The 21,512-nt window shown below is 46.9% G+C and overlaps 1 protein-coding gene and 1 long non-coding RNA gene across 2 annotated transcripts; both read right to left on the bottom strand.

Moving 5' to 3' along the window:
• Positions 1-2,877: 2,877 nt before the first annotated feature.
• Positions 2,878-3,758, bottom strand: LOC116784950. The gene is made up of 2 exons (XR_004356314.1): positions 3,655-3,758; positions 2,878-3,120 (listed from the first exon to the last, which is right to left on the bottom strand). It is a non-coding gene; the product is annotated as an uncharacterized LOC116784950 (long non-coding RNA).
• Positions 3,759-14,095: 10,337 nt separating this feature from the next.
• Positions 14,096-17,527, bottom strand: LOC116784947 (antimicrobial peptide THP2-like). The gene is made up of 4 exons (XM_032684028.1): positions 17,446-17,527; positions 15,869-15,941; positions 15,130-15,250; positions 14,096-14,316 (listed from the first exon to the last, which is right to left on the bottom strand). The coding sequence occupies exons 2-4, from the start codon at positions 15,924-15,926 to the stop codon at positions 14,268-14,270; spliced, it is 228 nt and encodes a 75-aa protein (XP_032539919.1). The 5' UTR covers positions 15,927-15,941; positions 17,446-17,527; the 3' UTR covers positions 14,096-14,267.
• Between the last annotated feature and the right edge of the window lie 3,985 nt (positions 17,528-21,512).

Genomic DNA, 21,512 nt, shown 5'->3' on the forward strand with positions numbered 1-21,512 from the left:
GCTTGTTTTAAAAACTTGGAAAGCTTTTCTCCAAAAAAAAGCTGGACATCATACACTGAGCTAAAAGCAGGCAGAAAACGTAGTTAAACAAAGGATGTCGAATACCAATGCAAAAAGACGACTGGGATGTCGTGCAGCAGAGTACTGCATGGGAGCTCCAAAAATCTAAGCATTGTGCGCACGAGAGATCTGGCAGAGGAAGCTTTGAAAGAAAGAAGAGGTAAAGCTACAGAGAATTCAAGGTAAGAAGCCAGCATGGGAAGTTAAAATTCAAGGTAAATGATAGAAAATAACTATAATAGGATTTCTGCTAAGCAGAATCCTCAGTGTAACTGCTTGGAAAAAAATTGGAGAGACTGCTTGAGAGAAAGCAGAGATAGAAGATGTGGACACTTTAAAAATCTCACAGAGAAACTTAAACTGGTCCACGGAGAAAAACTTTAAACCTCCTGTTTCCCCCATGAGCCTTAACAGACAAAGTACTCTCCCAAACACTGAGAGAAGAAAGAAACGGGGTGGGAGAGAACCACGTGCAGACTGAGAACTGTGTGCAAACCTAAAGGACCTAACAAAGGACTTGAGCTGGGTTTTACGTGGCCAGGAGCGAGCACATGGTACAGACTGTGTGGTTGTTAGGGAGAGACTGACCTTGAGTCCACGAGGCACTGCCAAGCTGCAGCCACGTGGCGGCCACGCCGCGGCTTGGGAATCACCATCTTACCCACGGCCAGCTTGCTGAGTGTCCCAGCTTGAGGAAACGTGCTTAAAACATGTTAATCCGATAAGCAGTGAAACAACAGAGGACACCAGGGGGGAGTCAGTTTTGTCCCCTCCGAAAAAAGACAGGCAGTTGTGCAGGGCAGGGACAGAGCGCTGCCCCTGCCCTGGCTGCCTCCGTGCTGCTGCTAAAAGAGTCCATTGGACCCGCTGCGATAGCTGCTTGTGGGTCATAGCTGCCTAAAAAACCCAGTTAAAACTGATTATAGCGGCTCTAAACAATATAATTCAAGAAGTAAGACTGCAAAATGCTCTAGGAAAAAATTCATCAGCCAACAAGGAAACAGATCTGCGATAGAAAAGGTTGCACAGTAACCGTCAACCTTGAGGTAAAAGACAATAAAAGCATTAAAATGACTTCTTGATTTTACTTCAAGCTCTAGCTAAAGCACCACCTTTCAACATTCAACCTCGAGGTAAAAAGACATTAAAAAGACATTAAATTACTTCTATTGCTTTACTTCAAGCTCCAGCAAGAGGCGACTTTGAAGTAAAGGACACTAAAAAGCCATAAAATTACTTCTACTGCTTTACTTCAAAAAAAGCAGAGAAACTGCATGTTTGCCTAGCCTCTATATCTGTTTCTACCACACTAGCCACCTGAGACTGTCTAAATTGTTATTAACATGTTTGTTAAATTTGTTATTAAGGGCAAAAAGCAGCTACCAAGGATGGATGGACAAAGGCTGATAATTAACTGCATTCCAGAAACCACAGACAGCTTAAACTGGTTGCTTGCAAAGGATGCTAAGTTTCAAGCTGTATTAGCATATTGTAATGATAACTTGTTTTATATACTGTGTTAGCATATATGCATGGCAACTACTTTGTGTATCTTTAAGTTTATTGACTTTTGATTTTTCTGAACAAGGCTCACTTGTTCAATAAGCTGTTGTCAAAGAGCACACTGCACATCAAACGTATTTCAAAACAGTAAAAAAGGGGGAGGAAGGGTTATAGGTCTCCTCTAGGTATGCAAACTTACATTAACTTTTCTTCAAAACAGAAAAATTACAAAGAAATAATAATTGATAAAACAGAACCAAAGTAATGCGAGTTCAGAAACACAGTTATGTTTACCATTTGATAATGATGTTTACATTTCAGTTTTACAATTGAAAATTACCAGTGAGGCAAAATGTGAATGTATAAAGCACCTTAAATACCAAATGCCTTACAAAGGTGTCACTACCTCAGCCACATGGTCACACTAGAGAAATTCAGTTTACGGCATTTAATCTGCTTTTGAAACAAAGTTGATTTTTCCCATTTACATAAACCCTGAGAAAAATAAAGGTTATAATTTTATAGGTACTACACTGTTGGGCCAAGGCCCTTAGATTAATAAAGCTGTTTTTCCAGGTTACACAATACCCTTTAGGAAAATAAAGGTTTAAGGTAATGCCAAACAGGTCTAAAAGGTTAAAGAGAACACTTCCAATAGATAAGTAAGCTGTTAAGGAACCAAAGTGAGCAGTGTGCTGGGTCACTGCGATGCAATAGTAATTGTTTAAGATATTGTTCACTTATTTGCACTGTTGTTGTTGAACTGTTTTCCTGACTCACCTTAAGTAATTGGATTGGGGGAGATGTAGGGGGCTTGTCCCAGGGATGCAGGAGGTGCATTTTGGGTCTTGAAGTCTCTGGACAGCATACTGGCACATGGGCAGTGTGTGTCCTGCTGTCATTGGCCAGGTGAGTCACATGCACCCCAGAGGGTATATAAAGGGGGCATTTTCCTTTAAATAAAAAGATTTGGCTACTTGACAACCAAGCTGCTGGGTCTTGTCTTATTATATTACATTAATAAGCCACAGGACACCTGTGACTGGCAGGACCAGGACACAGGTCCTACTTCTCAAAGGGAGCAGCTGCAGAGCTGCTCCATCACTCCCACATCAAACACTCTACACCAACAGGCACTGACAGGCTCTGTGTCCCCACTCCACTGCCAGGCAAGAGTATCCCCAGGGACACACACACTGGTCACCCCCAACATCCCCAGCTGCGTCTTCTCACACCAAGACACCTTTGCCACCCCCACAGCCAGCAGGCACAGCACAGCCTCCATGCCAAGGACACGCACACACGGCCCAGCCCTGCAATGCCAAACTGCTCATCTTTATTCAAGCTGGGAAAAGCAGCCTCTGCCCCACAGAGCCCACGGCTGGGACGAGATGTCTCCAGCCCAGCAGCACCCAGCAGGAGCAGCTGCCACTGCTGCTGTGCCAGCAGCTGGGCATGGCAGAGGCAGGGAGGGGAGAGGACCTCAGGAGATGGTTCCAGAAGGCAGAAGCGAGGGGGACGTCCTGCTGGGACATTTCAGGGTTTCAATACCACATACTGTACAAAGAAAGCAGAGAGGTATGTCAGCTGTGGTAACTTTCCCTCCCACTCTCTCCCACCTCTCCCACAAGGACCATCCAGTCTGTGGTGCAGGAGACTCAGGCTCAGCACACAGGGACCCAGTCCTTCGTGCAGACAGTTGGGACCTGGGTTATCTCAGTGGTGACAGCCCTGACTCCAGGTCTGTGCAGATGCTGCAAAACCTGGATCGTGTCCTCTCAGGTCCTTGGGTGCTGCCCAAAGACCACAAACTTTTCACTCTTTGTTGGCTTGGGTGAGTCCTCTGCAAAGCCTGAATGAGCCTCCTGGCACTGGAGGAGAGTGGGGAGGCGCTGGCTGACCTGGGGCTCCTTCAGCCCCACTCAGGTATGGGCCAAACCCAAAAAGGCTTTTACCTTCCTTCTTGGGCCTCTCCCACTAACCGCAAGTGCAGGAGATTATTTAGCAGGCATTAGCTAGAGATAACTTTGTAACAAAGCTTCCTGTGGAAAAAGGAGAACAACCTTTGTCAACCAGGGATCTCTTACTTACCTTTTGCAACATGCTCTAAATGTTGAGCATCTTCCAATTGGTTTTGTACCATAGGCACATATCGCAAATCTGCAGTCACCCCCGCTTAGTAGGCATTTGAATTCACTTTCTGTTTCTGTGGGGAAAGATACACATAGAACAATTAAATCAAAAGTCTGGGAGAGTTGTGTAGGTTTGCAGAAAGGCTGACACTCCCTGTGCATCTCAGGCCAGTAGTTATCCTCAGCTCCAACCTTCCCACAGACACATTTTCAAGAGTAACACGTCTCACCTAGAAGGACTCTTTCCCCCTAAATTGGTGCACACAAGAGCAGAGAGTGGGAAGGACCAGCATGAGGTCGAGGAAGAGCCTTGCTGGCTGCCCAGCTGCATTCCTAACACTGCCTGCCCCAGCACAGCTGGAAAGCAGGGGACTCCTCCCATCCCACATGCCTATTCTGGCTGTGCCATGATTGGTGTGACCTCTGAGGGAAAGTCCTTGCCCAGCCCTTGCAGGGATCTTGCCTTGGGGTAATGAGGTTTTGGGACACTCAGTTGATGCAGCACTAGATGAGAAAGGACAGCGCTGTGTCCCATGGAGACCCACCAATCTAAACAATCCTGGGGCTCTTTCCCACCCCTGTATGGGGCAAGAGAGCATGCAGAGACACTGAAAAAGGAACATCTGGGTGCAGAGTTGGAGCTTGAAACCAAACCCCTTCTTTACCCACAGAAGAAGCCAGGTTTGTATTTCCAGGGGCTTAACACACCCCACATCTATGTCTGTTAGAAATGCACTTGAAAAACTCCATTTTCCTCAATCCCCCCTAACATTTCATGCTTCCAAGGAACTTGGTTACTTCCCAGGACATGGAAAATTCCAGTTATGGGGGCCAAGACCTTCCTCCAAATCCCCTCTTTCCCTCTCACCTGCAGCAACCTGGACCAGCAGGAGGAGCAAGGGGAAGAGCAGGTACAGGATCTTCATGGCTGATCCACCACTCCCACGTCTTTGCAGGGCTGCAGAGGGCACACCAAGGCAATGAGGACATGGAGGATCCCAGGGGGTGCAGAAGCCTGGGCACTGGGGTTCCCCAAACTGCAGAGGGGCTGCCTCCAAACACAGCACATGATCTTTCCTCTACCTTTCTCTTAAGAACAATTCTGAGGTCTGTGACACGCTGAACATCTTGGGAGTGCTTTGTGATGTCTCAGTCTCTGGGAAATCCATTGTCTAAGATGATCCTTTTCCAATAACTTTCTCTAAAATCTTCCACACACCTTCCCCAGAGAACAGACTGCACACCGGACCCCAGTTGTTACCAATTCCATCCAAAGAAAGTCTCCATTTGCCCACAAAGAGGATCTCGGGTCCCTCCTGCAGCATCAAGGCACATTTCCACTCTATCCTCTACTTAGGAAAGCTTAGATTCACCTCCCACATGTTCTCAGCTCTTAGACTCATATGAAGGGTTTTATTCTCTTTCCCAGACATCTCTGATGGCCTAAGAGTAGAGCTGGATTGTCCTCTGGGTGAGTCTGTGGAGATGGGCTTTGAGGTGAGAACCTGAATGGCCAGCTTTCCAGAAAGAGACCCCACAGTCACCTACCTGATGAAGGTCTTGGTGTTCAAGCAGCAGCAAGTCCAACAGCAATCGTTCGGCTTCAGATGCCCTTGGGATCAGGGAATGCTGCTTTGCCTAAAACACCTGATTTTATACTCCTCCTGGTGGGTGGGACATGCACTTATTGTTGCTGACACAACTGCCCTTGGCCAACCAGGCAGTGCCCCATCAGTGTAGAGGTGCTGGGGCTGCCCCTCGTCCCTCCCTGCTGCAGTGGCAGAGGCTGAGGGGCCTCCTGGGGCTGTTACAATGTCACCATTATCCTTCTGCAACATGTCCTGTGACACATGGGCTGGGCAGGAGCTGCCGGGGGTTAGGGAACAGCTTTGCTCTGCAGAGGTGAAGGGTGCTCGTGGTGACTGCTCAGGGTCAGTGACAGGAGAGGAGAGCACAGGGGGGGAAAGGCTGCAGCAGAAAGGGATGGTCTGAAAGTCCCTCAGTAAACTCTCCATTTCTGGAAAGCAATGGCAGTGGAAGCTTTTTTGAGATTGGTCCCTTCTCCCAGGGAACAAGTGACAGGAACAGAGAAAATGGCCTCAATTACACCAGGGAGGTTTAGTTCAGGCATTAGAACAATTTCTTCACCAAAAGTGCAGTCAGGAACTGGCACAGCTGCCCAGGGTACTGTGGAGTCCCCATCCCTAGAAGGATTCATAACCACATAGATATGGAACTGGGGACATGATTTAGTGGTGCCGTGGTTGTAAGGGTCAAGAGACACCTGTGACTGGCAGGACCAGGACACAGGTCCTACTTCTCAAAGGGAGCATTTCCAGAGAAGCTCCATCACTCCCACAACAAACATCCTGCACCAACAGGCACTGACAGGCTCTGTGTCCCCACTCCACTGACAGGCACGAGCATCCCCAGGGACACACACACTGGTCAGCCCCAACATCCCCAGCTGCTTCTCCTCACACCAAGCCACCTTTGCCACCCCCACAGCCAGCAGGCACAGCACAGCCTCCATGCCAAGGACACGCACACACGGCCCAGCCCTGCAATGCCAAACTGCTCATCTTTATTCAAGCTGGGAAAAGCAGCCTCTGCCCCATAGAGCCCACGGCTGGGACGAGATGTCTCCAGCCCAGCAGCGCCCAGCAGCACCCAGCAGGAGCAGCTGCCACTGCTGCTGTGCCAGCAGCTGGGCATGGCAGAGGCAGGGAGGGGAGAGGACCTCAGGAGATGATTTCAGGAGCCAGAAGCGAGGGGAATGTCCTACTTGGACATTTCAGGGTCTCAACCCCAGGTGCTGTACAAAGAAAGCAGAGAAGCATGTCAGCTGTGGTAACTTTCCCTCCCACTCTCTCCCACCTCCCCCACAAGGACCATCCAGTCTGTGGTGCAGGAGACTCAGGCTCAGCACACAGGGACCCAGTCCTTCGTGCAGACAGTTGGGACCTGGGTTATCTCAGTGGTGACAGCCCTGACTCCAGGTCTGTGCAGATGCTGCAAAACCTGGATCGTGTCCTCTCAGGTCCTTGGGTGCTGCCCAAAGACCACAAACTTTTCACTCTTTGTTGGCTTGGGTGAGTCCTCTGCAAAGCCTGAATGAGCCTCCTGGCACTGGAGGAGAGTGGGGAGGCGCTGGCTGACCTGGGGCTCCTTCAGCCCCACTCAGGGCTGGCCCAAACCCAAAAAGGCTTTTACCTTCCTTCTTGGGCCTCTCCCACTAACCGCAAGTGCAGGAGATTATTTAGCAGGCATTAGCTAGAGATAACTTTGTAACAAAGCTTCCTGTGGAAAAAGGAGAACTATCTTTGTCAACCAGGGATCTCTTACTTACCTTTTGCAACATACTCTAAATGTTGAGCATCTTCCAATTGGTACTGTACCGTAGGCGCATTTCCCAAATCTGCAGTCACCCCCATTTATTTTGCATTTGAATTTGCTTCCTGTTTCCATGGGGCAAGACAAACACAGAACAATTAAATCAAAAGTCTGGGAGAGCTGTGTAGGTTTGCAGAAAGGCTGACACTCCCTGTGCATTTCAGACCAATAGTTGTGCTCAGCTCCAACCTCCCCATAGATACAGCTTCAAGAGCAACGTCTCACCTAGAAGGACTCTTTCCCCCTAAATTAGTGCACACGAGAAGTGAGTGGGAAGGACCAGCATGAGGTTAAGGAAGAGCCTTGCTGGCCCCCCAGCTGCATTCCCAACAGTGCCTGCACCAGCACAGCTGGAAAGCAGGGGACTCCTCCCATCCCACATGCCTGTCCTGGCTGTGCCATGATTGGTGTGACCTCTGAGGGAAAGTCCTTGCCCAGCCCTTGCAGGGATCTTGCCTTGGGGTAATGAGGTTTTGGGACACTCAGTTGATGCAGCACTAGATGAGAAGAGGCCCAAATGCTTTGTGTCCCACGGAGACCCACCAATCCAAACAGTCCTGGGGATCTCCCCATCCCTCTACAGGGCAAGAGAGCATCCAGGGACACTGAAAAAGGAACATCTGGGTGTAGAGTTGGAGCTTGAAACCAAACCCATTTCTGACCTACAGAATAAGCCAAGCTTTTATGTTCAAGAGCACTCTCCATACCAAGTCTGTGTCCTGTTGGAAGACAGCTGGAGAAACACTTTCTCATCAATGCCCCCGGATATTTGCATCACTCCCACTAACATTGTAACTTTCAGGGTCATGGAAAACTCCAATGATGGAGGATCACAGGTTACCCTGATTCCTCTTTTCCCCTCTCACCTGCAGCAACCTGGACCAGCAGGAGGAGCAAGGGGAAGAGCAGGTACAGGATCTTCATGGCTGATCCACCACTCCCACGTCTTTGCAGGGCTGCAGAGGGCACACCAAGGCAATGAGGACATGGAGACACCAAGGGGGTGCAGAAGCCTGGGCACTGGGGTTCCCCAAACTGCAGAGGGGTTGCCTCCAAACACAGCATATGATCTTTCCTCTACCTTTCTCTTAAGAACCATTCTGAGGTCTGTGACACCCTGAACATCTTGGGACTGTTTTGTGATGTCTCAGTCTCTGGGAAATCCATTATCTGAGATGATCCTTTCTGAATAACACTAAGCTCTCATAGACCTTCCCCAGAGAACAGACTGCACACCTGACCCCAGTTGTTACCAATTCCATCCAAAGAAAGTCTCCATTTGCCCACAAAGAAGCTCTTGAGTCCCTCCTGTAGCATCAAGGCACATTTCCACTTTATCCTCTGCTTAGGAAAGCTTAGATTCACCTCCCACGTTCTCATCTCTGAGACTCATAAAAGGCTTTTATTCTCTTTCCCAGACATCTCTGATGGCCTAATAACGCATCTGGATACTTCCAGCTGTTTGTCCTTTAGGTGAATCTGTGAAGATGGTCTTTGAGCTGAGAACATGAATGGTCAGCTTTCCAGAAAGAGACCCCACAGTCACTTACCTGATGAAGGTCTTGGTATTCAGGCAGCACTAAACTCAACAGGAATCACTTGGCTCCAGATGCCCTTGGGGTCAGGGAATGCTGCTTTGCCTAAAACAGCCTGGCTTTATACCCCTCCTGGTGGGTGGGACATGCCCCTATTGCTGTTGACACAACTGTCCTTGGCCAACCAGGCAGTGCCCCATCAGTGTGGGGGTGCTGGGGCTGCCCCTCGTCCCTCCCTGTTGCAGTGGCAGAGGCTGAGGGGCCTCCTGGGGCTGTTGCAATGTCACCGTTATCCTCCTGCAACATGTCTTGTGACACCCCCTGCACAGCAGCACATGGGCTGGGGGGCCTGGCATGACCTGCTTGGAATTTGCTGCAGCAACGAGCCTCAAATAATAAGACTTCTGTCCCTGACTCCTCTAACTTGACAAAATTATGAGGTAGCATAGGATGTGAAAGAGCGCTTTTATCTCTGCTTTTATTTGAAGTTTCCTCAGATGTTTTGGAAATACTATATTAATTACTGTGTGTATTTATGAGTTGATGTTCAGATCCATGCATACGGCAAGGAGGGTCCATTTAGATTAGATATAAGGAAGAAATTTTTTTCCACCAAGGGTGGTGAAACATTGACACAGGTTGCCCAGAGAGGTGGTGGATGCCCCATCCCTGGCAACATGCAAGGTCAGGTTGGATGGGACTCTGAGCAACCTGGTCTAGTTGAAAATGTCCCTTCTCATTGCTTGTACTAGATGACCTTTAAAGGTCTCTTCCAAGCTAATCTATGGTTTTTTGATTCTGTGATCAGCATCTCCAGTTCACTCCTTCCATGGAAGTCGTGTCATATTATGGGTAGCAAAAATATCATTTATCCATTATCTTTCTCCTTTTCTTGCTGTTTCTCCTCCATCACTACTATATTAAGCTCATGGTTGACTCCACAACACCATCAGTCTTGTTGAAGAACAGCAGAACAGCTTTGAGCTGCTGAGATAAAGGATATTCATGGTGACTGTTAAATGTTCAATTAAAGGATACATGAATGAAAGTGAAGGAAATGATCCTACAAAGTCAGTGGGAACGTGCTGTGCTGGACCTGGAGAGCAGGGTGGGATCTTGATGGTGGGTGTGAGGAAAGAGCCCAGCTGATGTGGACACAGGGTTTGATGTCACAGGAGACTGGGCTACTCCAAATCCAGCAGGGACCCTCATCTTCAGGACTTGTGATGCTGAGATGTCCTGGGAGCAGATGAAAGCATCAGCCCCATGGCTCTGGGAAGGGCTGCCCAGCCAGCAGGGAAGCAGAAGGTGTGGAAGTGAGGGATGGAGTGTTGAGGGTGATCTGTCTCCTTGGGATGGAAGGGATTGAGTGAAATGGCTGGGATCCCCAGTTGCTGCCATACCCTTGTGTGCAGGGACACATCCGTGGGTGTGACTGCACAGGGCAGGGGTCTGCAGTCACAGGAAGGGCAAGGTCACTGGTTGTTGGGAGAGAATGGTGATGTAATCCCTGTTTGCCTGAGGCAGGCAGAGAGGACAACCCAGATTGCGCTTCTGGACTTTTGCAGGCTGGGGTCCAAGGGATCCTTTGGAGAGGTCACCTAGTGGAAGACCTGCTTCCCTGCAAAGCATGAAAAGGTTTTCTGTGGGCTGGTTGCAGGATCAGGCTCCTCCAGGGGGGCTGTGGAAGGGAGAGGGGCTGTGGAGCTGGTGGGGGGGTTGTTGCTGTGGGGCTGAAAGCAGGAGGGAGCCGAGTGGGGACTATGCTGGAGTACTGAGCCCCACTGCAGATGGGGGAGGAGGTCCCAGCCCACGGTATGCTGGGGACTCTGAGGCATCTGAGGTGGATTTGGTGGGCAGTCCTGGCTATACCCACCAAAGGAACACAACACCCAGCACAGCCCTGTGCATAAAGCCCTGGCTGTCAGGGACAAGAGACACCCATAACTAGCAGGACCAAGAGAGGGCTCCTGCTCCCCCAGATGGGGCATCCCCAGAGCAACTTAATCACAACACCATCAATCACTCTGCACCAACAGGCACTGACAGGCTCTGTGTCCCCACTCCACTGACAGGCACGAGCATCCCCAGGAACACACACACTGGTCAGCCCCAACATCCCCAGCTGCTTCTCCTCACACCAAGCCACCTTTGCCACCCCCACAGCCAGCAGGCACAGCACAGCCTCCATGCCAAGGACACGCACACACGGCCCAGCCCTGCAATGCCAAACTGCTCATCTTTATTCAAGCTGGGAAAAGCAGCCTCTGCCCCACAGAGCCCACGGCTGGGACGAGATGTCTCCAGCCCAGCAGCACCCAGCAGGAGCAGCTGCCACTGCTGCTGTGCCAGCAGCTGGGCATGGCAGAGGCAGGGAGGAGAGAGGACCTCAGGAGATGGTTCCAGGAGCCAGAAGCGAGGGGAACATCCTGCTTGGAAATTTCAGGGTCTCAACCCCAGATTCTGTACATAGAAAGCAGAGAAGCATGTCAGCTGTGGTAACTTTCCCTCCCACTCTCTCCCACCTCCCCCACAAGGACCATCCAGTCTGTGGTGCAGGAGACTCAGGCTCAGCAGAGATGAGGCCCAGTCCTTTGTGCAGACAGTTTGGACCTGGGTTATCTTAGTGGTGGTAGCCCTGACTCCAGGTCTGTGCAGATGCAGCAAAACCTAAATCATGTCCTCAGTGCTGCCCAAGGACAGCAAATGCTTCACTCTTTGGTGGCTTGGATGAGTGGTCTGCAAACCTGAATGAGCTTCCTGGCACTGGAGGACAGTGGGGAGGCACAGGCTGACCTGGGGCTCCTGCAACCCCAGTCAGGACAGGTCCCTTTCTTCCCCTGGGCTCTGCCTTGGAGCATGTAGAACACTGAGCCATTAGCTAGCCATGGGCACTCAAACAATTTGTGCCATGACAGTACCTTTTGTAATTATAAAACTTACTTTTTGCAGCAATAGAAAAACCTTGAACATTTTCCCTGGATGCCAAAGGGGAAAGAACACTTCAGAAACCCACAGTAGCCATTTTCTCGCTCGCATTCTTTCTTATTTCCTGGGGCCAGGGAGGATCCTGCGCAGTGAAAGAGGTTGAATAAAATGAGTGTGGGATAACTGTAAAAAATGTGTCTTGTCCCAGAGCAGCTGGCACTGGCTCTGCATCTCAGTCTCCTATGGGCATTTAGCACCAATCCAAACATCTTTACCTCTCCAGTCAGGCTTTATTTTTTCTGCAGCAACATGTGTGCATGTGGGGAAACACAGGGAAAGACCAGTATGAACTACAGGAAAAGCTGTGCTGGGTCCTCATTTGCCCAATTCTTCGTAAGAGACAATCCCTCCCAAATATTTTGTATATCTGAGAAATCTGGTCGCTTCTCAGGAACTGGAAAACCCCACAGATGGGGGCTCACACCTCACCCATCTCCCCTCTGTCCCTCTCACCTGCAGCACTGTGGACCAACAGGAGGATGAAGGGGAGAAGCAGGTACAGCGTCCGCATGGCTGGTGCCTGCCCTGGGTCTTCACGGGGCTGCAGAGAGGACACACCAAGAACCAAACCAGGGTCAAGAATTTAGGGCAATCCTTGTACCACGAGATGCCAAGCTAAAGTCTCACCCAGTGCTGTCCAGTACCTCAGTCAGCCCAAACCTGGCTGCCCAAAACATTCTGCATGATCACCCCTGCTTTGCTGAGCTCAGGAAAGTACCTCCCAGCTCAGCTTGGGAGTGCCCATCCCCAACTCCAGACCATTCCCAGAATTCCCAGCAATGACAGTCTCCTACCCAGTGCAGCAGTGAGCCAGAGAAGAGCATGAGGGCAGAGAAGGGTCTTGGTCTCCTGGAAGTCACCTACCTGATGAAGGAGGTGGTTGAGAGCACACCAAGGCAGTAAAGGGCTGTAACAATTTGACCTGGAGTCACTTCTACACAGAAGAGTCACAACTGAGGAGTATCACTTTGCCCAAAACACCCTGGTTTTACACTGTTACCAGAGGGTGGGACATGCACTTCTTCCTGCTGACACAACTGCCCTTGGCCAACCAGGCAGTGCCCCATCAGTGAGGGGATGCTGGGGCTGCCCCTCATCCCTCCCTGCTGCAGTGGCAGAGGCTGAGGGGCCTCCTGGGGCTGTTGCAATGTCACCGTTATCCTCCTGCAACATGTCTTGTGACACCCCCTGCACAGCAGCACACAGGCTGGAAAATCTTTGGGATAGGGACAGTAATTAGTTGGTGCAGACACAGTACCAGTCCAGTCTGAGATGAACTGTCCTTCTTTCATAGAATCATTCTGGAATGGTTTGGTTGGGAAGGGACCTTAAAGATCATCTTGTTCAACCCTCCTGGTCATACCCCTTCCACTAAACCAGGTTGCTCCAAACCCTGTCCAACCTGGCCTGGGGATTGGGGCAGCCACAGCTTCTCTGGGTAACCTGTACCAGGGCCTCACTGCCCTCACAGGGAGCAGAAACATTTCCTTAGTGATGTGGTGTGCTGTGGTAAGTAGTCAACTTAGAGGTGTCTTCCTAGAAACTGAGAGCTGGATTAAGTTACCCAGTGACACAGGATGGAAGCAAATGCCAAGAAACAGAATCCTAGCATCTCTGCCAAGTGCTGCATACCCAGTTGGAAGTTTGGAAATGGACAGGGTGGCCTCCTTGGACAGACAAATCTCTACCAGTACAAGCAGAACCACATCTTATGAACACACATGTTCTTGGACACCCACACATATTTATCCACAGGGGGATCACAATCACGGAGGCATTTTGCAGAGAGGGTGAGGTCAGCCTTGGCAGAGAGCAGCCACTCTAACCTCAGGTTGTGTCCAGGGGGTTGGAGAGGAGAAGACCCCCTGCTCACACCCTGCAGGGCAGCCCTTCTGATCCATGGGACCTCTTTGTGATATTCCCTTGATGGGGAGCTGGACAGCCACCCTGGGAAACCTCTTTCCCTTTGAGGTCCACAAAGATCTCACTGAGGTTGCCCATGGAATCATCTCAAGTCCTCTTAAGGACAAGGGAGTCCCTCCCTGCCATGTGGTGGGATGGGACATGGAGCAGCACAGCCCCCAGGAAAGGAGTGTTACAGTGTGTTGGAGCACAACGAGGAGTCGTCCCAGGGCCTCCAGGGTGGGGAGTGAGGGGTTTCAACTATTTATGTTTCCCAAGAAAAGGTTTCTGCACAGTAAGAAAAAAAGTATTTTGGCATCTGATCCCACAAAGGGTTCAGATGTTCTTCCCAAAAAGGGAAGCTGTGTTCTTCCAGCCAGCCTAACTCTTGGCACTGTAGGTTAAGGTCTTCAGTCCATGTCTGTCTAGCCCTGGATACCTCCATGACTCAGAAAAGGTCCAATTAAGGAGCTGTAGGCACTGTAAATTGTTGCCCTCTGGGGTTTGTGTGTCAAACCAGGGTGGGATCATGACCTCAGCCCATGCAGCAGACACTCTTGTTTCAGTGATATCAATGCAAAGCAACAACAATTTATTTAGAAGGAGGGGGAGCAATGCAAAATACATTTGGATTTACTCTATATCATAAAGCTTTTTTCATTGGAAGTGAAAGGTATGTGAGGCTTTGCAGCAGGATCCAGTGGTTTTAGCAGTAAGAAGATTCCAAGTAAATTTCTGGATTTAGAAGAAATTTTCATTGCTCTTCAATGTTTGGTTCACTGAAGCCTTGTACATCCCACGGCCTGCACAAAGAAAAAAAATATTCCGATTTTCTTTCTGTTTATAGTTCCTCCCTATTTACTCTCAATCCATGTGCATTTTCCTCTTGAGTATAAGTTTTCCAAAATATATAATATCATGTGTAGTCATACTAGGACAGCCCTGTGCACACACACCTGTGAGTACAAAATATTTCCCTATTGCCTCAGGAAAAGCAGGGAATTGATAGCAGAGTGAATGCATTCGTTCCTGAATGAAAATAGAAGGTTATTTTTCACATGATAATTTCTTTTTGCAACAGTGTTGTGCTCTTTTTGCACACCCTTAAAGGCACTCAGGCACCTGTGGTCACAGCACAGCAACCCAGTTCTGGAAATACCAAACCCTGATATTTCACTCTGGCACAGGAGATGGAAAGGGATCAAACAGAGCTGAGACAACACAAGGATGACCTCTCTGATGGTATTTTTTCCTTCTTGCTGGAGTAGAGCATGGTGCATATCTCAGGAGAAAGAGCACTGTGGAGCTCGACCTACCTGAGTCATAGAACATCCTGAGTTGGAAGAGACCCACAAGGATCCTCAAGTCCAACTCCAGGCCCTCCACAGGACACCCCAATAATCCCAACATGTGCCTAAGAGCTTTGTCCAAAAGCTTCTTGTACAAAGTGCAACACTTGAGTCAACGTGTAGCACTTGACTGTCCTCATGGCATAAGAGCTCTTTTTGCTCCTTTATATTTAACTTAAATTCTCAGTAACACCTTGGTATTTGGGACACAGAAATAATATTTGCCTGCTCATACTTCAGATGAGCCTTGGTGAACATGAAACTCACCATTTACAGCAGGAGCGGATCCCAAAGCAACTTCCATCTCTAACCAGATGGACGGGGCATCTTCCTGCGTGACAGGTCCCTTTTCTACAGAGAAACATTTCCCTCCGGGGTGAAGACAAACCTGTAACATTAACAAAACATTTCCTGTCCTCTGGCTCTGCAGGGCAGGGCAATGCAGCTGAAGGATTTCCCATCCCCTGTGCTGCCTTTGCCATCAAGTTGCCTTAAGAGGCCCAGATTTGGTCATTCTGAAAGGCCATGTGAGAGGTGAGGTTACAAAGCAGGTCTACACCTTCCAGAGGTGGGATCCTCAGCTCACACTGCATCTAAGTGCATGGCCCTAAAGTCCAGGTGGAGAATGAGACAGACTTCCTGACTCACTGTCAGGACCTTATGAGAAAGGGTCATCCAGAGGTTTTAATAATGGCTCCTTCCAGAAATAGTTGGTCAGGCCTCATTTTCATCTGCTTTCTAAAGATCATGGCCACCACAGGCACCATCTCAGGCTCCTAACACCAGAGCACTTCGCACAATCGTTTTAGGAAGATACCAGAAGTGAAAAATCACTTTTCTTCAGAAGTTATAATTTCTCCGCCTTTGAAAAAGTTTTCAGCACTGAGTCATTTAATTAATTCCTATTTGGATTCTAGTAATTTTAACCAAGAGTGGTTAAAATGTGCTTGGGAATTTTACTTCAGGTGCACAAAAACCTCTTTCTTGCATCTCTTTCCCATCTTACCTGGAGAAACCTGGAGTGTCAAGAAGAGGAGAGAAAAGAGCAGATAAAGGATCTTCATGACTGTGGATTACCCCTGTGTAGGGAAAAGGACCAAGAAAGATGTTTGACAGACAGTCCCTGGGATCTGCAATCTCCTGAACTGTACAAATAATGTGTTAATAAAAATAGCAACTATATGGTCTTTTTCTTCAAGCATTCAAAAATTACCAGTAAGACCCATGTGACATCATGACTGCTTTGTGGGGCAACACGGTTTCAGGACATGTGATCATTAAGTTACTTTAATAAACTGACTACTCACAATTCTTTCACATTTTGAAAACAGATCTTAGCCAGAAAAGAATCATAAAACCCCAGAATGGTTTGGGTTGGAAGGGACCTTAAAGATCATCTCATTCCAACACCCTACCATGGGCAGGGACACCTTCCACTAGACCAGGTTGCTCCAAACCCAACCAACCCGACCTTGAACACTTCCAGGGTTGTAATCATAAATTTATTTTTAGTTAAATGTTTTATCTAGTAGATAAGCAACAGTAGGCAAAATGAGGTGATTATACAGGCAAAGTTATAAAGTTCAGAAAAAAAATAGTTCATTTTGCAACATCAAAATTTGTCAAGAAATAACAGCTGAAATAAATAATTTTTGTCACAATCTTCAGTCTTGGTCTACAGGCAGCAGTTCTAGAATGGAAATGTACAACCAAATCAGTTCCCGTTTGATAAATAAAATCTGAAAAGCAAGCATGTGATGCTTTCATTGAAAGGCTTAATAGTTTAAAGCATTATCAGCAAACTAAGATAAGATGGCCAAGAAGGGACTGATGGATAAAGAAGTGGTTGTTAATGTTGTATATCTTGGCATTAGGGAACGTTCTCATCTGTCACAAATTATGTTCTCTTAAGTATGGAAGGGAATTGAGATTGTGCTGAAATCTCATATTTCTGCAAACAGAATTTATAGAAGGTGGCTCCAAACTGTTTCAAAATTTATTAGAAAGTTTACACAAATTAGAAGTTTACACAAATGTCTATATATTTGAAAATATCAGGAAAAACAAGCAGATAAAGTTAATAATTCCAAAAGTAAAATAAAGTTCCCAACATAGGCCTAGATTAAACATATAATATATATTATATATTATAGAATATAAATATCTATAATATGAAACCTATTATATATTATGTTAGTGTCATATAATTATTTTTAATATGCTTAATATTCAAATATTATGTCTATTTAATGGAGAAATATATAGAGATAGATAGATTTCCATTGAAGAGGCCACCAATTTCTCTGGACCACAGACCTCGCTAAAGGAACCTGACCCAGCCAGATGTTTTCCCTATGAATTAGTAAGCAGAATATTTTTATCAAAGTAATCTAGGTATTAGTACATATTTGAACTACTTATTCAACCTGTCCAAATTTCAGAAAACTTATATTTACTTTTTTCATTAACATGGAAATTAAAGTTAATAATGCAGAGGTTTGGGGTTTTATTTTGGAGTTGGATTGTTGCGGGAAAGACAAAAGTTTACACTGAAAAAAAAGCTAAAAAGAACTGAGATGTTACCAGGTATCAGGTGAGCCCAGAAGCCAAAAAAGACCTGCTCTTGGTCCCTTCCCTCTGGAGGATTTTGGCTGTGGGGCTAAGATCCTCTTTTATAAGATGTTTCCAAAAGGCACTGAAAACTGCTTTCTCTTCTCAGCTATACATTGAACCAATCAAAAACTTACAGGTTTTTTTGGTGGCATCTAATCCAACCAGAAACAAGCTGCTTTTCACTTCCCAACGATAAAACAGGGTTTCTCTCTCAACCTGTTGAAATTTGTCTCTGGAAAATCCCAGGTTATTCATGCAACACTTCTTGTGACACTCCGGTTTGTGTAAGATACGTTAACTCACCACAGTATGTGTCAAACATCTTGGGACACACCTTGAACCGTCCCTGCTTAGGAGCAACATAATCCATTGCAATGCGAAGCATTTGCATGTTCCTCTTCCCTCCCAGTTAATTTATTCTCTGTTCCATTAATACAGAATCAGAGAATCACAGAATGGGTTGGCTTGAAAGACCATCTTTTTCCAACCCCCTGACATGGCCAGGGATACCTTCCACTATCCCAGGTTGCTCCAAGCCCCATCCAACCTGGCCTTGGACACTTCCAGGGATCCAGGGGCAGCCACAGCTTCTCTGGGCAACCTGTGCCAGGGCCTCACCACCCTCACAGTGAAGAATGTTTTCCTCATATCTAATCTAAACCAACTCTCTTTGTGACTGAATCCATTCCCTCTTGTCCTGTCACTCCAGGCCCTTGTAGTCTCTCCCTATCTTTCTTGCAGGCTCTCTCCAGGTACTGAAAGGCTGAAATTAGGTCACACCAAAGCCTACTCTTCTCCCGCTGGACAATCCCAATTCCCTCAACCTTTCCTCACAGCAGAGCTGCTCCATCCCTCTGATCACCTTGGTGTCCTCCTCTGGACTCACTCCAACAGGTCCATGTCTTCTTGTTCTGGGGACCCCAGAGCTAGAGGCAGCTCTGCAGGTGGGGTTTCACCAAGTTAGATATTAGGAAGAAATTTGTCTCTATGAGGGTGGTGAGGCCCTGGCACAGGTTGCCCAGAGAAGCTGTGGCTGCCCCATCCCTGGAAGTGTTTAGGGCCAGGTTGGACGGGGCTTGGAGCAACCTGGGATAGTGGAAGGTGTCCCTGCCCACGGCAGGGGGTTGGAACGACACGAGCTTTAAAGTCCCAGACCATTCCATGATTCTAAGATATGAAATAGGTTTTTAAATCATATTTTACTTTACACCTCACTTCAGTCAACAAATATTGTTCATTCAGTATTTTAATATGACATATAATGTACTTACTAATAGGTAATAATATATTTGCTGATTTGAATGACTAGTGTTTCTAATTGACCAAGACCTCTGGAAATTACACCAAGTCTTGCAGAACAGTTAGTATAAAAATTAAACTGAAATATTTTAATTGCTGACTGATTCATCAGTTTAGTTACTAGTGATGTAATTTTTTCAGTTCTTTGATATTAAATTCTGAAGTAGAATCATAGAACAGTTGGAATTGGAAGGGACCTTTCAAAGGTCATCTAGCCCAACCTTTCTGCAATTAGCAGGGGCATCTTCAACTAGAACAGGCTGCTCAGAGCCCTGTTCAAGTATATAGGTATCCAGAAGTGTGCAGAAGTGTGTATACAGAGATATATACATACATGTGAAAACATGCTTATAAATTATTTCCCTTAAAAGCATACCATGACATAGCTGTTTATTCTCTACATATTTTTAAAAGTGAGCTACTTCTGCAGTATGAAAAAAAAGACAATTGAATTTCTGGTGTGTCTGTGAACTTCTGGACATGGAGATGAAAATAGAGGGAATAAAATTGCAAAAGTTGCAGTTTCTTCACCTCTTGCCAAGTGTTTGTGGTTAACTTGCCTGCCAACTGTTACTGTTACTCAACCCAATTCCTCAAGGAAACAAAGGTGCAGCATTAATTTTTACTGTCTCCAAGGTCCTATGTTCAAGTAATGTCAAACAAAGGCTTGGCTCTAACACTGAGCATCCTTAACACCATTTAATAGAAATTCTACCTGGTCACGAGGCCCATTGGTGCCATTAAAATACCTCTGGCTGGACATGGGGAAGGAAGAAGCAGAGGAGGGTTGGAGCATCTTTGGTTGCCCAAATCTCACAGGGTGGGTTGTAGCTCTTAGAGTGGACAATCTTTCCCTTTCCACCTGAAACTCCTGTTCGTAGGAGCAGAAAAGAGACAGCTTCATACATCAGGAGGGGCATATCAATATTTTGCCCTACACAATCTCAGTGTTTTTCTCCAGTGCCTTTTTCTGGTAGAAGTGTTTTACTCCAGGATCACAGTAGTACCAAGTGCTAAGTTGGTAAGTAATTCTCTTGATCATCTACTTTCTTGGGGGGGTTTTTTGTGCAGAGGGAAACTCTTTTCATGAAGAGTTTCTTTTTCCCTAAATAACATGCTTCTTTTTTCTTGTTTCATCAAAGTTCAGAAAATGATCCAGCTACATTTCTCTCTATCTGCAGGGCAAGCTTTCACTCCAAGCTAGAGTTCACCAATAATGTCACATTCCCTCACCCTTTTCAGGTCCAGGTTGCCCAGTCCTCTTTGGAAGAGGAGAAACACTGTGATGGGGTCAGAATTTTGTGTAATAAAAGTGCTGAAGAGCTGCTCTGCCTGATGCAGGAGGGATCCACTATTAAGGGAAGTGTCCTCACAAAGAGGTTGCAGAGTGTCAGGTGGAGAAACGTCTTTCACTGTTTTTAAATCAAGATGTTTGGGCAATTTTGCCAAGATCACTTATGAGAGAGGAAGGAGGATTTTATCTCCATCTTAGGAGTTTGCATCTAGCACAGAAGATGAGGCAATTAGGAGCAAAAAGGAGAATCTCAAACTCTTCTCCTAGTAGTTTTCTCTTGGAAAAAAAAAAAGGCAAATATTAGGGATGTGTTTCAGTAGTGTTATCCCTATTTAACATGCTACTACACCTGTCTGCTGTTCCATCCCTTGCCTCCAGAGGAAACTTCATTCGTTGCAATGATCCTCCAGGCACCTGGAAGTCATTGTATGCAGGCATGGATGGAAAATCAGTAATAAAAAGAGGCTGAGCCCTAGCAACGTGCCAAAGGACAGATGGTTTAGCGTGCTCCAAAGAAGAGCTGGGGTGGGTAACACTGGTGGTTGGGGGCTGAGTTAACCTCAAACTGCTCCTCAGTGACACAGTAACATCATCCCTCTTAGCCTCTTTCATGTGCACCAATCCAAATTCCAGCCAGAAGATAGTCGATGCAGAGGAGAACAAGATATACTTTCATGACACTGTAAAGTGTTTATTATAGAAATTCAGACTCCTCTAGAGTAGCTACAAAAGGTGCTAGCAGCAGTTTCACTGCCAAAGTAGGTCCACCAAAAGGAGGAAACCAATATTTAGATGTTCTATAGTGGTGAATTTGCAAGGCATGTGCTGCATTACAGTTAATAGGTAAAGTTTTGACCCAAGTCATAGAATAACTTGAGTTGGAAGGGACCCACAAGGATCATCAGTCCAACTCCTGGTCCTGCAGAGGACAACCCAACAATCCCACTCTGTTCCTGAGAGTGTTGTCCAAACACTCCTTGAGCTCTGGAAGCCTTGGTGCTATGACCACTGCCCTGGGGAGCCTGTTTGGTGCTCAGCCACCGTCTGGGGGAAGAACCTTTTCCTAATATCCAGCCTAAACTTCCCTGACACAACTTGGCCATTCCCTTGGGTTCTGTCACTGGTCATCACAAGAAGAGACCATTTGAATCAATAATAAATGCATGCACAGTCATGAACTTCAAATTGTACACAAAATGTGCTTAATCAAGCTCAAGACTTTAATCGTGTTGTTATCTTGAGTAAACAGGGAGAATTTATGAGATTAACATCTGTATGAACAAATCTACCCTCCTTATTATTTTTGACTTGACATCTAATTAAAGCTACAGGAGCATCAGTGCAGAGTCCAGTCTCTTGGTGTAAGTACCACACTATGACTGGCAGGTGTGTATGTGATCAAAGCTCCTTGGTACAGGCCATGTAACCTAAAGTTCCTAAAATC

This window comes from Chiroxiphia lanceolata, chromosome 3, assembly GCF_009829145.1.
Source record: "Chiroxiphia lanceolata isolate bChiLan1 chromosome 3, bChiLan1.pri, whole genome shotgun sequence".
In the NCBI taxonomy this organism is placed as follows: Eukaryota; Metazoa; Chordata; class Aves; order Passeriformes; family Pipridae; genus Chiroxiphia; species Chiroxiphia lanceolata.